Source organism: Echeneis naucrates, chromosome 2 (assembly GCF_900963305.1).
Source record: "Echeneis naucrates chromosome 2, fEcheNa1.1, whole genome shotgun sequence".
Lineage (NCBI taxonomy): Eukaryota > Metazoa > Chordata > Actinopteri > Carangiformes > Echeneidae > Echeneis > Echeneis naucrates.
The window spans coordinates 14,887,789-14,904,615 of NC_042512.1; the positions used below are offsets into that span (position 1 = coordinate 14,887,789).

Sequence of the window (16,827 nt, forward strand, 5' to 3'; positions counted from 1 at the left end):
GCTAGTTTAAAATGTTTTAAAAATAAAAACCTGATCTCCATTATCATACTCAATTTAGGGCCTGCAGTCAGCTTGTAAAAGCATATTCAGCCATATTGCAGGTTTAACTGAATCTACCTGCACACATCATTATATTCTTCAATGATCAATGCTTGATCAATAAAAGATGACATCTTTAACTAAAATGGTTTGGCTTAATTGGCAAGCTCTGGTCTGAATTGCCTGTCCTACATGAAAGGATGGAAAGGAGGCCTTAACAGAAAATCCCATTTCATAGGAGCTTTTTTCAGCAGCAAAAACAAATCCTCAGATCAGCAGTCTTGTTCCTGAGCGAGCTGATTAATGCGGACGGTATTTCAAAGGTTTTTTTTTTCCTTCGGTGCCTGCTGTTCGTTCTCGCAAAGTGGGTGAATGATGTGCAATGGGGGTGGTCGTACCTGAACATTTGCCGCCTCTGTTGGGTGCTCATGCATGCGTCTTCATCCTGAGCACTGAAGGGAGGAGAGAGGTATTACAGAACAGCCGCTGACAAAATGAGATATCCACCATTTTAAAAACATGGCAGAGCTGACTGTAATTGCTGCTCTGCGAGGAAAACAGGATGAGTGATTTGTTTAAAAGTGAGTACCCTTAGTTACATCTAAAAGAATGAAATGTGCTCTGCATTGGTCAATTAATCATCCATACCAAGATAGCAGTTTTGGAAAAAAATTATTCCACTATGAGATGTGAAGCAAAGTCATCAGTCATGTGATCATTGCTATTTCATGGCTTACCTTCTGTCTAGTATGAAGTGATCTCCCTGTGGGTAAAAAAAAAATATTTATAGTCAGAGTTAATTCAAACCCCATTTAACGTCATCAAAACATCTCTCCTTCTGCATGTGAAAGATTGGCTCTCCATGATGAAGTAAATCCACTCTGTCCTTGAATTGAGCAATAAACAAAATATATTTTAAGCTGCATTTAGATGCTTTGACCCTGGTCCACCTGCTTCCAGGTCTGATTATGAATTTCACTCCAAATCGGAGCAAACCTGGATATAAAATTCACAAATCCAGCAGTCGTAATTGGTAGCAAGAAAACTACTGAATTTGCACATGAATAGAAATGTAACAAAGATTTGTGCAACATGCCCCCCTCACCCACCCACCCGCCCACACTATCCCTCCCCCTCAACCACCCCCGAGCCCGCCTACACTAACAGCTCTCACATCATGTGCAAATATCCTTTCTCTGGCTCGCTGGTACTCCTCCTCCCTCTCCTCCATCGATTTGCTCCTCTTGTCAGCTTTCAAACGCATTCGAATCTGGCAAGGACACACCACACACACACACGAACGCATGCACACACAGACACACAAGCAGGCATACCGACACACACGCTTCTTTAGCAGCTATGTCAGGGACGCCAGATTGTCCCACTCTTCCCAACATGTCAGAAATGAAAGTGACAGCTTGGTAGGGGAAAAAAAAGAAGAGGGGTGGAGGGGAAAAAAAAAACAACAAAAAAACACCTACCGTGCTGTCTTCACGATCAAAGCTGGAGTTGTCTCGTTTGAGAATGTAGCGTTTCTGAAAATCATCTGCCCTGTCTTCCTTGATGTGCTCTGAGAATTTCTGATCGGGTCTGTTGGTGGGGGAATGCACAGTAGTTTATGTGGCAGCTTAATTTTAAGCAGACGCTGACAGCAGCATATGTTAACCAACCTATCTGTTGGTTGATTGCTAAAGTGACAGTTTGTCTTGAAAAGAGTCATCCTATCCTCATCTTATTCTTGAAAGTCAATCAGTCAAATGATAATTTGAGTTTGGATTGAAAACAAGCTGAATAAATATAACTATCAAATGATAAAACTCAGGCTCACATTCTGGTGTTGGTAGTTTTGTTGATGACCACTGATTTTCCACTGGGGTCCACATTGTGGTCCATGCCAAAGTAGGCTGCCACTCGATGTAGCAGCATCCTGTGGTAAGATGTCATGGGTGGGAATCTTCTCTTTTGGCTTCTAGAGTCAAACACAGAAGTATGGTTAATGGTGTCCAGCTAAAATATATAGAGGGGGAAAAAAAACAAAAAGAAGTCACAGTGAAAAGTAATGCCTCATCTTTTGATCTGATATCAATCTGTTTATGGTTTCTGAGGATGCATCTGTTTTTAGGTTTGTTTGGTTTTTTATTTTGTAAGTTTCACTGAAGGAGAACAAGATTGAGACTTACAAAATACACTAAAGAGAGAATTTGATGACCATAGCCAAAAAAGTTCAGTCTGCCAAACAGAGCTACAGGCTCTTCAGAGCAGTCACAATGGGAATGCCATAAACAGCTGGCTGTTTTAATTGTGTGACATCAAGCAGACCATCGTTAAGTGTTGAGACCCCCCCCCTCCCCCGTGCTGTTGGTCTTCAGGAAAATTTGGTGTTAACGTTTGCAGGTTTTCATCGCAAAAACTGCAGCAGCTGCGTTCACTTATCACATTTTTCTTCTGGTGAAATGTGTCTGAGTGAAAGCAGGTGCTGTGGTGTTTAGTTGGGACCTAAAGGAATAATAATGTCTTACTCATTATTGCTGATGAAGTCCAAGATGTCCTGTTCCAACTTCAGAAGCATGATTCGATCCCTAGGAGGACAAAACAAAACACACACAAAAAAACAAAAACAAAAGCAAAACAAGATTTGATGAATCCAGAGGCAGAGAGAGAGGTTCCATCTATATGGTCCTCCAACCCCCTCTAAACCTTGTGGTCTGAAGCACGACCCCTGTAGGTTGCATTCCTGCTCAACTACATCACAAAACCATATCAAAATCACCCCCCATTCAAAAAAAAAACAAACAAAAAAAAAAAAAAAAAACCCACAGATCAATGCTCACCACCTTCTTCATCTTTTATAGATTTTTTTTTAAACCCTCCTTCCTCCCTCTCAGTTGATCAAAATAGAGAAGTCAAATACAAATCTCTGCAACCAAATATAAATCTATAATGATAAAAACAAGACAGTTTATTTTGTCTCAACAGTAATCTTTTATTCTATGCTATTTAATTTTCCTTTATCTTGTGTGTGTGTGTGTGGGGGGCATACCTGGGGTTCCCCTTCAATGTGTTGACCAGGAACTCATGCAGATCTATTCCGGTTGAATCTGTGTAGTCTTGACTGGAATCTAACCAGAAGAGACAAAACTCTTGTTTCAATAATCAACATGGCTTATGTTGAAATTAAGGCCACACATCACAGATCTCATTTCTAAAGCAGATTCTAGATTCAGACTTAAATCTTCACGCTCAAACGCACTCTGATTTATAGAACAATCCCTCACTTCACCAGCATGTCATTTCCTCAGCATAATTTTCTTTATATGAATAACAAGGAACTTGAAATGTTCCACCTCGTTAACTCCCCCAAATTAATGATAAACAGTTAATGAAACGCCTGTTGTGAATATTGATATGCAAATGAATCAGCCTGTCATTCAACTGTTTCTGTGTGGAAAATGGAGAAGTCAGACAGCACATAAGAAAAAAAGAAACTTCACTGTGGATGACACTGTTGTCCATGTGATTTGATGGTTGTTATTGGTGATGACAAAAAAAAAAAAAAAAAAAAAAAGGAAGAAGAAGAAGAAGGGGGAAAAAAAAAAAAAAAATCCGGCATCTTAGATCGGCTGGGCTGCGAGATGAACCATTTAAAAATGAAGAAGTGGAAAGACAACGAAGTTCACACAAAAAAAAATAAAATAAAATAAAAATGAAAATAAAGCACCAACAAAAGATAGATCCCATCAGTTGGGAATCAGGGGAGCGCCGGAGCCCACACGCCTCGGTAGGTGTCTGGTTTCTATAATTGGAGGCTGCCTCATGAGGAGTGTTGCTCCACAGAGGGAAGCAGACACCTTTCTGCGCCTGTGGTGGGAATCTGTATAATTGCTTCACACCTTGAGCTTGTCGCAATTAACTGAATCACGCCAATTATCGGCTCATAATGAGATATCATTTCAAATGGAGAAGTGCTTTTAGACAAACTGGAGGGCACTGCACCAGGGAGAAAAAAAATGTTTAGGATTGGATGGTTCTTGTGACATGGTAAAGGATATAATTATTAGAAGGCTGTAATTTGGCTGAGTGACATGGATTGTATGATAAGTATCATTAAAGCATTTGGCTACCTTTTAACACTTTGCCTTTCGTGATGCCACTGACATACTGTCACTAAAATATCACGGGCTGTATAAACATATTTCATATATACATATATTGTCATGCCAGGTTTATATATATATATAAATTCAAAATTTTCAAATGGAAAAAAGCACATGCATCTTTCAAGTTCTATTTTGGGAGTAAGCAATGTTTATAAATGAGGCCCCAGGTGTTTGTGATGTTAAGAAAGCTGAGGAGTTAATGGAAATATTTCAGCTCCTGTGAGTGTGAAGGCAAATCTGGCAAGCCAGCATCAGTCTAATCAGGCCATCATGAAACTTTCCTTTAAAATTAATTTAAACGCAAATGAAAAGAATTAGAAATATATTGAAATACAGCTACCACTGATGGTACGAGCATAAAAATATGTTAAAAAGGCATAAGAATAGGAAGGAAAGTTATTGATACTCAGGGAAATTCAAATTTCTCACCTCTCGACAGCCTCTTCCTCTGTGTTTTCTCGGGTTTGTCCACCTTGTCACAGCTGTCCTCTTTCTCAGCTTGGTCCTGTGTGGCTCGGTCTTCTTTTTCAAAGGGCTGGAGAAGAAATGCATCCTGTTCAAGGACGAAAAAAGAACAGGAGCTGAAAACCAGGTGGAATTGTGTTTGAGACTTAATGTGCCTGCATTGTTTGACAAATAGTCTCCACTGAACTATTTGGGGAAATTTTTAAGAACAAAAATTAAATAAATCAGAATTTTTACAATAGTGTCAATTTGATCTGGGACTGTTCTGAACGATGAACAGACGTGAGACATTAATTTAGAGAGGAGGTATTAAATATGAAGCATTTAATTCTCGATGATCTTGCCTGAGGTTCTAGGTTAATTAGAGAATAGCATGGGCAAAAGAGGCCATTGTAAGACACTTAATAAACTCTCCTGGTTTATCATTGAAAACCTGTTTCCTGGCTGGTAATAATGTGCCGGCGTCTATGAATTCCATCACTATGGCAATTAATCTGCCAGATTAGCTTGTTTTTATTAAACCACCTGAATAACACATGAATTGTGAAATGAGTGAGGAAAAAAAAAAAAAAACAGCACTTTTCACTCCTTAAAATTCAACAGAATGAGTTAGCTGTAATCCTCCAACTGCAAGAAAAACAAAATCCTAAAATAAACCATATTGCAATTTGGCTTGAAGACAGGTGTGTGAGATCTATTAAAAATGGCCTTGATTTACCCCCAGTTCGTGCACTTGTTCAACACACACACACACACACACACACACACACAGTATCTGATTTGCTTTTCAGGTGATTCCACAAAGGCTGAAAAGGAAAGCTGAATAGAAGAGAGGGGTTTCCAGTGCATGGTAAGTGGATTAAACACAACTCTGGAAAGCTAACATCAGAGGGTCTGTGTGAGTGTGTGTCTGTATGTCTGTGAGAGAGAGAAAGAAGCGGGGGTGACCTGTGGGGGGAGAGCAGCTCATGACCAAAAAAGGTCAGTTTGATCACTGTAACAGCTGCAGAGCCAGATAATGAGACGCCACGTTCTGTGAATATAAGTGAAAATGTAAAATGCTAATGAGAAACGTGACCAACTAATTGCCTCAGCGAGTCTGGGAGAATGTGAAAATGAGTCTAGGATTGTGTGTTGTGTAAGTGACAGTGAGTTCATGTGTGTTTTTTGTTTTTTTTTTTTTTTTCCAAAGGAAAGGGATTGTTTTTCATGGCAAAAAGAAGTGATGCTACTTAATGCCACCCTCGGCATCACATGGAAGCCGCCTGGTTGATGTGCAGCTGTTGCGAGCTGCCTCATTTGTTTCTTGACATCCATTTACCTTTTGATAAAGGAAAAACAGCATGAAAATCATGGTCTTCTGAATATGTAATGAATGTGCTGTCAGTCTAAAACAAAACAAAACAACAAAAAAAAAAAAAAAAAAAAGCTTGGCGTGTATTCAGAGGCTTTCAACTATTGGCCATTGATTGGAATTGACAGCCAGGCATGCAATAGAAGGGCAGATGTAGATTTTCAGGATGTGGAGAAAGCTAGGACAGCCTATAGATCTATACGGCCCTTTGTTCACCCTCACTATGTGACAGTGGAGACGGTAATATAAAATGGTGAACAATGGAAAATGTTAAGATTTGATAATGGCGAGGGTTTGAATGAGAATCACTGATCTTCCAGCTCCACTTATTTGTTTTTTCGGCCTCTGTCTTTATTGTTTTACCCTGCCCCTGTAGGTTGGTTTGCCGCAGAAGGAGCCTCCACTGCAGGCCCAATAACAGTAGCAGGGGAAATATCAGGAGTATTCAATTAGAGCGCTCCACAGCTCTCTGTAGCTGACATGTGGAAATTGTAATTTCCTTGATATGATTGATGGCAGTAATACAGGACATCGTGTGAGTGCAGACGATGCGAGACTGTTGTGGGAATAACACCACCCTCTGGTTATGGAGCTTCGTGCTGACTGGCTGAAATGCCTGGAACAGATACACCTGAGTGTGTGTGTGTGTGTGTGTGTGTGTGTGAGAAAGAGTGAGAGAGCACATGCCAGGGGCTGTGCAGAGTGGCATGTAATGGAGAAAGTTTGATCAGAGGGAGGCTGTGCCCCGAGATATGGTGTAAAAGAAGAGTTGATTTAGCAAAATAGCGACAGGCTTGCTGTTGGAGCTCTGCACTTTTTGTTTTGATGATGGGATGTTTTTGTCAAGCCAGGCATTTAATCATAGCTGTCAGACAAAGGCCGTTAATCAAGCACTGCAGGCCTATCTGCTCAATAATAATGTGCTGAAATGAGGAACGGATCCCAGGTCAGTGTGTCAGTACAGGGCATGTGATCCAAAGTACCAGAGAACGAGCCAAATCACACACTGGGCTTGATGAGATGACAGGTTAAGTCAACTTTCAAAAGAAAATCCAACTCCTCATGAACCGCTTGGTTTCCTTAAGCGATGTGTTGGTATCAGATTTTCACGCGAAGATATCCGGGTCCAGATACAGACTATTTACAGATTTAAAAACAGTTAATTACCTCAAACCACGTTAACTCAATTCTATGAAAACCCAACTGAACAGGAAACAGTGAGGTATATTGGACAGACAAATCACTATAATAAAATATACCTAAAAGCGGGTTGGTTGGCAGGTTCAAGCATAAATTGCTCTGAATGAATTGTCTGTTGAGGTCCAGATTTCTTCTCGTGTTGGTTTGAATTTATCTCAAATTTGACATAAATTCACAAAAAATTCCCAAAAGAAAACATCAATTCTTGTGCACTTTCATCCACTTCTGTTAAATGAGGAGGGAGATTATTGAGATAAACAACTGCTGGCGCTCAGTGGGGGAAGAGGGTGGAACAAGATGATGTCATTAAAAGAGCACCAGTCACACCTTCGAGTAGAAAAGATGAAAAATAAAGTGAATTTACAGTTTTTAACTAATGTTAATAGGTTTACTATTAGTGACTTTGTTTGACATCAGTTCTCTGAACTTAAGTTGGTAAGTTGGACAACTTTTAATAACTGGGGGGTAATAGTTAAAAAAAAAAAAAAAAGCACAGGGTTAAAACAAAACAGAAACACACTGAAATAAATTCCATAGCCAGTTATAGCTATGACGACAGACATGTTGTGAACGATCAGCAAAGATGCACTTTGGCGAACACACTAATGTTAACACTGAGACGTGGTCTCAGCTGGGCATGCAAAGAGCCTGATTCTCTGGTCCTGCTGCCTGTTTAAATACTACAAAGTTACTGTGCTTTGTTTATGGTGTTGTCTGAGCATGTCAATAATCATAGAAATTATTTTCAACACAGTACTCAGTAAAAGTATACCAGCACATCTCTGATGTGAATTCACTCTGGTTGTTGAGGGAGAGTGTTACCTGAGGTGCTGCTGAAGGCTCAGGAATAGGGCAAGGAAAGGACTCTTCACACACTGCCAGGCTCCGCACGAGCTTTAGCCTGGTGTTGGACTAAGGGGGAGGGGGTTGCAGGTAGGTGGGCACAGTTAAAACCATGCACACACGAAACGGCATCAAAACTCATCATCACGCATCACAGTGACAAGCCAAAGTAAAACAGAAACAGCCGACGAGCACAATCAATTGTTGCAAGCAAATCAAAAACAGTTTCTGTATTTCACACTTTAGCTGACAAATCTTTTTCAGAGTCACTGTCGACCTGTGGCTGCAGATCTTCTCGGATAACTTCATCAGAACAATCGTAAGTAAAAAACAAAGTAAGCGTTTTCACATAAACCAAATCTCTCTCTTTTTATTTTTTTGAAGGAACATCAACAGCAATGCAGCAAGCACAAAGGAAATGTTCATCTCTAACCGTGTCACCTCTGAGACATTGCCTACACTGTCTTAACATATTGCACCGAGGTAATTTTGAACATCTGCAGCAATGCGTACGATAACACGCACAACTTCCAAGTCAATCCAAGCAAACATCGCAATCCAAGTGCAAATGAGACATGACGTCGCAGCATCCTGGCACAACATGCATGTCGATCGTACCGTACCTTAGAGTACTTCACAGGCTGTCCATAGAAAAGGGAGGGGTGCAGGGAAGAAGTGCAAGGGGGGGGGGGGGGGGGGGAGGAGAAAAAAAAAAAAAAAAAAAGGACGTTTGGAGGGGAAAGGAGGACAGTTACTTTTAAAAAGTGGATAAGTTTGAATTAAATATGACTGGCCTACATTTTGTTCATGCATACACGACCAGCTCTGCAAAAGAACAGCAAAATTCTAAATGGGAAAAAAAAAAAAAAAAAAAGAGAAAACAAAGAAAACCATATATTCCTCTGTAATGGCTGTAATTTGATGTTTTCCCCTCAATTGAAAAATTTGGGAGCACAGATAGAATTTAGAGGAAAAATGAAGTGAAAATCCTGCTGCAGCATGACATCTCAAGTCAAACATTCACAACTTCCTGGGAGCATGAATTAATTTCTGCAGAGCATATGGTACCAAAGCGGTTGCACTGTCGGGCCCCTATCTCACATAAAGTCATACACAGACACACACGAGAAAACAAAAGCCACACATTTGGCTTGGAGTGATACGGGTCAGTTTTATAGTTTGCTCTCAGCACCATTTTGCTGTCAAGTGAATCAGACCCAGGAACTAGAGGTGAGATGCAGGAAGCAGGGAGAAACCAGCCACCCAGCAGTGTGTGAGACAGCTCAGTGCCTCTGTACTTTACGCGCTAGTGGCTGTGTGCGTGTGTGTGTGCGTGTGTGCGTGTGTGCGTGTGTGTGTGTTCCTGTACATATAAACAGAAGGTCTCTCTGTAGCATGCACAGAAGAGTGGAGGATGGGAGGAGAGGGGAGACCCGGCAGGAGCCATTTTAGTCTAACTTGTAACTGAGCCCAAGTCCTCTGCTTCCTAATCCCAACATGCATCAACACACACATGTGCATGCACATATGCACACAGTCCTTCCCACCTGTCCTCTAAAAATTAAAGGACAACTCCTCCACTCCCTTGTTGAGCTGGAAGGCCAATGGGCCACTGTTTGCCCATCTCCAATGGCTGCAACCTGCCCCGCCCTTTCTGTATCAGTTAACACGGATGTGGGATGGGGATGGGGGGTGGGCTGGGACTGTGAGTGCACCGCTACACCAGCTAATTGAGTAGCGTGGGGCCAGTGGGGAATGAACAATGCCAGCAGGAGATAAAGGACTGGGGAAGGGGGAGAGGGAAAGGGCTGAAGTCAGCAAAAGTAGGACGGCCACCAGCCACCTGTCCTGCCGCAGAGGATGGAGCCGGAGAGCTGGAGGCAGATGGTGGCAAAGTCACCCAGTCTTTCCACCCCCCCTTTCCTCTGTCGGAATGCTTTTCTGTCCCCACCTCCGGTCCCAGCTACAACTGCCTTCTCCACCGTTTCTTATCCCTGTTCCCTACCTCCTCCCTTTCTTCCACATTGAACAGTTCAGGTGTTTAACCGCTGCTGTGACACACAGCCTAAGAATTAGCTTCTCCTCCTTTACTCCTGAAAATTATGAGCGGAAAGGCCAGGGGATTCAATGCCATCAGCATATCTTGATATATCTTGTGGTCACAAAATAATTACAACAGGGTGACTCTTTCGGGGGAAAAGAAAAAAAAAAAAAAAAAAAAAAAAGACGTTGATAGAGAATAAATTTGGAGAGATCACAGAAAACGTTATTGCAGGTAAGGTTTCAATTTAAGGTTGGACACTGGCGCAGAGGAGCAGATAGATGTTTCAGCGCTTTTACTGTCTGAATATTATCAAAAGCTTGGTTTGCATGTAAAAAAGCAGAATTATACAGTGTAATATAATTACAAGTTATTAGTCCATTGATTTTTACTTCAAGATTCTGTAGCTTGCTAAAAGAACAAATCAACATAAATGATTTGGGAAATGTGCATATTACAAAGGCTGAAAGAAAGCTCTTGAGTCTTCATAAACCCAATAAAGGCAAATTTGTACAGTCTTTATGCTGATCAACACTAACTGGCTGATGGTTTTAACTTTATACTTCAAGGCAAAAAAAAGAAAACCGTCTCAATCTTGTCATTAACAAGAAATGTCAGTATATTCTTTTAATAGGTGGCCTGACTGAACTAAATAGTCCTGCTTTAGCCAAGGATGGTTGTGAAAACTTGGTGATAATATCTGATTTGTCAACATCCATCAACATAAGCTGCTGCTCCGCCCAGATGAAGAGAAGCTGTAGCAGCAGAACCCCTTGCCGTATTGAACTGGGCAATGATGCGTTATATTGCTCATAAAGTCAACTTTTCCAAGAAGACATTTAATCTTTCAATAATGAGAAAATGTCAGTGACTGGTTATTCTGACCAGACTGAATTTGTTAGGCTAATTTTCTATTTCCTATGCACTACCTTGTGTTTTATTGAATACCAACTCTGTCTTGGTTCTTCCACCTTGCTCTTTGCCCTGATCCCTCCTTTTCAAAACCTCTCAACACCTGCCTCCTTCCCTTCCTCCCCCGACTCCTCTCTTCCTCCTTGGTCTCTACAGTGCGGCTCCCCCATGCTGGTGTCATTCTGTTCCTCTGGGTAACAAAGACACAGGAAGTTGGTAGATAAGCCAGGATTTGAGCTTCAGATTATCTGCTTGCCTGACTCCCTCGCTCTGCCTGCCTCCAACCACAAGGCCAGATTGGCCTGAATCCTATTTTTAGGCTCGGCCACAGAGACAATCCTTTTCCTTTCTTGGTTTTTGTAACCTTGACCACACTTGAAAAGATTTCACATTGTGTTGCCAGTTTGCTTTTTAGTATCCAGTCCTCTGTGGGCACAAACGAGCAAGCACTAGTTTTACTTTAAAAGCCAAATTAAAAAGTGCAAATTTTCAGCACTCCCAAAGCACATTTGTTGTAATGACATAGAGACCTAATTAGCAGTTTATTTGAAAGTGATCCCTAGCTGATAACTGCTTAAATGTCTCCAATCGAGTACGCAAGAGATTCACTAGTTCGACCACTAAATTTATTATTATTGTTTACAACTTCCTCAACAGCTGGGCAGATGGGCATGAGTGACCCTGTGTTAAAGTGGAGTCAAGCCCTGCATTATAATTTCAGTCTGAGTAGATTATACTTTTCATGGATAATTTTTCTTGCCAAAGCAGCTGGTAAAATCATCTCTAAAGCTGGAGGTGACAGGAGAGCCCCCAGGCAGTTTGCGTTTGATGGTGACTGTAACTGAATTTGAATGGAGATACAAGTAGAGGAAAGTGAAAATACCTGATGAAGTGTCAGGTGTTCTCAATTCAGTCCAGACTGAGTGACACCTCAAATGCACCACAATTAGATGTTTTTATGTAGGGTTGAGCAGTCTGACACAAAAATGCTAAATTATTCAGTCAGCAGTTCAGCATTCAGAAGCAGCTAGTGAAATGTTTCTAGTGTGAATACTGATCTCATTCTGTTGCACGAGAAGTCACTGTTTCTTTACCTGTGTGTCCCTCTTGCTGCTGCCGCCTTGTTCATCTCTACTGCTCTGGCTCTGCTCCGAAACGTCAGACTTGGAGGCATTGTCTTTTGAAGATGACACCGGGTCGACGGCCTCAGAAACCTTCATTGTTTCAGTGTCAGCGGTATCAGACATTCTCATTGCAAGTCTAACTGGGAGATTCTGGCAAATAGAGGGGACCTGGAAGGCAAGAATATTATCTGTCAGCAGCATTTTCTTTGGCCACTGACAAGAAAGGACCACAAATGTTGATTCCAAAAAACTGAGATTGACTGCATGGTGAAACAAGAGCTTACACAGGTTGCAGTTATTTTATTGAATTAAAAAAAACTAAGAGGAACATACAAGTAAAGGAAATCACAATATACAGGCTTTTTTCCCCCCAAGGATTATGAAAGCGACACAGTGTTGGAGCAGTTTAAAATGTCTGATTTGAATTTGAATTGAATTAATAAATGCATTTTTAAAAGCAGTGTATAATGTATAAATCAACACACTATTTTGACGATGAGAAATTAAACTTGTGAATGAATCATAGGATCAAGCCCACAGCAAAACACCTGCTCTTCTTCTGTGGTGCGGTCCATATCTTTGGTTGACAAGTGTTTAATAATGACCGTTTTCTTTGTCTCACTGTTTTCCCCCATGGGTTTTATTTTGAGAGACAAGGCTACAATGGCACGGTGGTGAAAAATGGTTCCCACAGAGCAGCAGACATGTAGTGTTTGTAACGGCCAGAGAAAAAAAAAAACACACACAAACACAGGTGCCACTAATGACAGTATTGTAAATGGAGTTCAGCCTTTTTTTAATGTTGTTAGTGACACTTGCGCTTGATGTGTCGTGCCAGAGGTCGGTGAAGCAGCAACAGCAGAAAGAGCGGGGCAGTTTCTGTCTGTGGTCATCAGTCACTACTGAGTCAGTGTTGTCTCACAGCTCTGCAGCTGCTCACAAACAGACAATGGACATGACTGGGCAAGACACAGCAGGAGGGCGGTTTGCTCCTTTGAGATCTGACACATTTAGAGTTCAGCCTCCGTCTCCAAAAATAATGTAATGAAAATAAAATATATTTTTAAAATCTTGTTTCCATGTGATGGAGGCTCAAAGCCCCAGACTTTGGTTGCTTTAATGTAACTGGTTCAAATATCATGAAGACAAACATGGGGGATTTTGGGGGTTGGCATCAGCTGCTGAATTCTGCTGAATACAAAGGATCTTTTTCAAAATGAAACAACTGATCCTGTAACATGGGCCATTTCGTACCTACGTACCTTCTGTGTAATGCCGTGACCTCCCTATGTTGAAGTCATGGTGCAAGTTCATCCTGCTGATATACCCTAATTATGCAGTAGGGCCCCATGCAGTGAAACACACAGGCAGGCACACACATGCACCCATAAGAAGGGAGGGCAGACATCTGGTACATGAGAGCTGTGATTAATAGGTCAATTAGAAATGGGCTCATCAAATTCACTTTGCACATCAAAACTGGATCCACACATGACAACACTTAGTCTGTGCTTTAGTGTGTGCCTGACAGGCTGTGTGTGTCTCACCCTTCACCAACAGCGGGGCCTAAACTTGTTTGCCTGGCAATGATCAGAGCCATTTTCCTATCTGATCGCTGAGCAGCAAAGTGGCCGACTGAGATTTGATTGTTAATCTCCGTCCCTCAAGAGCTGAGACGAGCGGGAGCCACTTGCTTTAAAAAGGTGGCATCCAATTCCTCTATGTCAGGGTAATTGACTTCTAGCGAGGCCTTCTGCTCTCCTGAGCTCCTCCGCCTGGCAGTGCACTGCAAACCCAATGCTGCGCAAGGCTAAGAGGTTAGCGAAAATTTAGTCGGGCACTGGAGAGTAGATGTTGAATTTAAACGGCCTGTCGGAGGTTTGACAAAAGCAACACCTGCTGCTGCTTTACATTATTTTTACATTCTGAAGGAAAACAGCTTAATACCCTAGAGTGCAGTGCATGCCTTTGAATATTTAGTGTCTGTTGCTGACATTTTGATGAGTGAACTCTCTTGAGTCACTCAGTTGAAGATTTGCAATATTGGACAGATATTTTCAAGAGCCAGGCTTGTGATGGATAGCTATTTTGTCCCTCACCGAATCATTCATTCTTCCAAACAAATTTTATCATGGGACTGGAGTGTTGGACTAAATTTGGCTCCAGACTTTGATGCATTTGAATTTCTCCGTCTCGCCTCTCATGGCTGAGGTAATTGCACTGTGTGCCTGTATGGAATCCCTGATGTTTTGACTGCATAAGTAATATGGATCATCACTTGATTCTTGCTATTACATTATGGAAACCTACGGGGATTTAAGGAATAGCAAATTGGTCTCTTATGATTGAAAACAGACATCACCATCTTTTTCTTATATACATGTTCATATAGATTGTATTTGTGGCTTGCCTAATATTGTAATGTCTTGTTATGGATAACGCACTCATAATGATTTTCATCAGTAGTTGCCAATCCACTGTGACAGCAACTTCATAAAAAAAGTCTGCTGAGTTTATGTAACTAAAGTAACTTTTTCTGATTGATATGAATGAATTCCTGCTGCACAGGTTCATTAACACTTCCTCCCACTGGGCTTTAAACAGATGTAAAGGTTGACAAACACATTTTAATTGTAGAAGCTTTCACTGCATTCACAGGAGGAAAAAGTGTGACTTCGTATGGCTCATTAATTAACTGCATTTTAAATGTTAGCGTTGGAATAATAAAAAAATAAATAAAAAAAAAACACAGCACTGTTATATTGTGTTGAATTTGTGAACGAACACTGACTTATTTGGGTCCTGTGATTAAAGGCTATCATACATTATGCTATAACACATTGTCTCAAAATGAGATTTTCTTACCTTGTAATTATGAAGATTGTATTTCTGCACAACAGTACAGATAGTTATGGGAATTTTTGAGACAGTTATGTCTATGCTGCCCATTTCTTGCTACTTGCATATAACTGATTTTAATGTGCTATAATGTTCTGGTGGATAACAATAAAATACAGGAAAAACTGAGTCATAGTTTTAAATCTTGATAAATATAAATGAGGTCTCAGTTACATAATTATGTTGTGACAGGATCAAAGTGCTCAGTCCACAGAGAATTGCTCAAACCCTGTAGTCAGATTGACCCTTAAAACAAGGATAGGGAGGATAAAATAAAAGAAAGGACTGGTTCAAGTTTTCTTTTGCATATTTTGTTAAAATTGTAATAAAATTTGTGCTGCATTTGGATAGAACCTTGCCTTTTCTAACAGCATCATATAACACATATCCTGACTGACTGTTCTTGACAAACACAAATTAAAAGGACACGTACTTGATACGTAGCCAGTGGTGGTTGTGGCGAAGGAGGATGTGACTGGTGAGGGCAATGAGGCTGAGCCTGCCAATTCCATCCGAGACTTCTCTGCCCATGTCTGCTTCAGCTGCTCTGAACAGCAACCGGGGCCTCCGGCACCCTCATGACCCCTGCTGACCTGTCAATGGAAAGGGCATGGGGTTAGCAGTGTAAGAGAGAAGGAGAGGGGGAGAGAGGTCAGAGGTTTGGAGAGCCACCGACACAGGGGTCGAATGGACTGACACCAGTCAGGATGTCAGCAACTCTGAAATATTTGTGAGTCAAAAGTAAAAAGTAAAACTGCGGCAAGTGTGTATTTCTGGGCCTTTGCGTGCCGATGCGCCATAAATAATGGATGAGCACAGAGATGGGAGAGCAGTGGAGGCAACAGGAGAAGCCACCCCTGCCAACCTCATAAAAACCAAGCATTAGGAATTCTGAGCAGTGGGGGGAAGATAGCATTTCATCTGAAAATCCTCTGCCATTTGGTGGCACGTAAATTTCAAATTGTCTCGCGTACAATCTCTGTTTTCCAGCAATTCCTTTCTATCTAAACTACAGAGTGACACTGGTTGGGCAGGGGAGACATATGAAAACACCATGACAAAAGCGCAGCACAATATTGACACAATGTTGGAGAAAAGGGCTTTTAAAAGGCAAATTGTTACAGTCAATATGATTTCCTGCTTCATTACTAAATGCCTGTTTTTTTCCATCAACTTCACTTGTCATTTCTATTGAACTTTAATCAGCTACCAGCTTCATCTATTGTGTGAAAACATGGAGGCAGGCTGTGCTAAATGAGGCTGCTCAACATCAGATCAGGGCTGCAACCAATCATTATGTCCATTATTGATCAATCTCCTGACTGTTGACTCCACTTCCTAGTTGATTGACTGACTGCTATATGTCAGTAAACAGTGAAAAATGACCATCGAAATTTGTCGATGTTTTCAAATGTCTTACTTGGTGCAAGCAGCTTCCAAAAGCATTCGTTTATCAGTCGGCAAAAACTGAAAAACAGAGCAAAGCACATAATCCTCACAGTTTGAACAATGAATGTTCAGCACTTTTACAAGATAGCACAATGTAAATGTTGTTGATTTGTGCCAGATAATTTATCTGTTATCTGTTTCTTGTTTGGGCTCTATAACAGATCACTTACTACATTCTCCTACAGCTAAATCCATAACTGACCAAGGTCCAGGCTTATTGTCTCCCTGCTTCTCTCTCGGCCTCTCCCTCTTCCTCTAATCTCCTTCTCAGTGAGCGGGCGAGATGCCACGCTGACTCTGGCACCCAACAGTGCCAAGGCCTGGCTGCTGCTTCCGACATGGTCT

At 41.3% G+C, this 16,827-nt stretch overlaps 2 protein-coding genes across 7 annotated transcripts in view; both read right to left on the reverse strand.

Moving 5' to 3' along the window:
- Positions 1 to 16,827, reverse strand: part of r3hdm1 (R3H domain containing 1) — a 40,873-nt gene that overhangs the window by 16,884 nt on the left and 7,162 nt on the right. For 4 of the 6 annotated variants that reach the window (XR_003841595.1, XM_029519485.1, XM_029519468.1 and 1 more), the window contains exons 2-11: positions 15,467 to 15,626; positions 12,106 to 12,303; positions 4,626 to 4,749; positions 3,080 to 3,158; positions 2,559 to 2,618; positions 1,868 to 2,008; positions 1,521 to 1,629; positions 1,214 to 1,309; positions 777 to 802; positions 438 to 491 (exon numbers count right to left, since the gene is read on the reverse strand). Coding sequence is in view for 5 of the 6 variants with exons in the window: in XM_029519485.1 (XP_029375345.1) it covers positions 438 to 491; positions 777 to 802; positions 1,214 to 1,309; positions 1,521 to 1,629; positions 1,868 to 2,008; positions 2,559 to 2,618; positions 3,080 to 3,158; positions 4,626 to 4,749; positions 12,106 to 12,264 (848 nt within the window). In the remaining variant the exon portion in view is untranslated. Of the gene's footprint in view, positions 1 to 437; positions 492 to 776; positions 803 to 1,213; positions 1,310 to 1,520; positions 1,630 to 1,867; positions 2,009 to 2,558; positions 2,619 to 3,079; positions 3,159 to 4,625; positions 4,750 to 8,037; positions 8,128 to 8,681; positions 8,700 to 12,105; positions 12,304 to 15,466; positions 15,627 to 16,827 lie in introns of all 6 variants that reach the window. The other 2 variants (XM_029519452.1, XM_029519476.1) reach the window with 2 other exon arrangements.
- Positions 15,572 to 16,827, reverse strand: part of zranb3 (zinc finger, RAN-binding domain containing 3) — a 52,349-nt gene continuing 51,093 nt past the window's right edge. Inside the window, 1 exon segment of the mRNA XM_029513426.1 lies at positions 15,572 to 15,626. Coding sequence (XP_029369286.1) covers positions 15,572 to 15,626 — 55 coding nt within the window.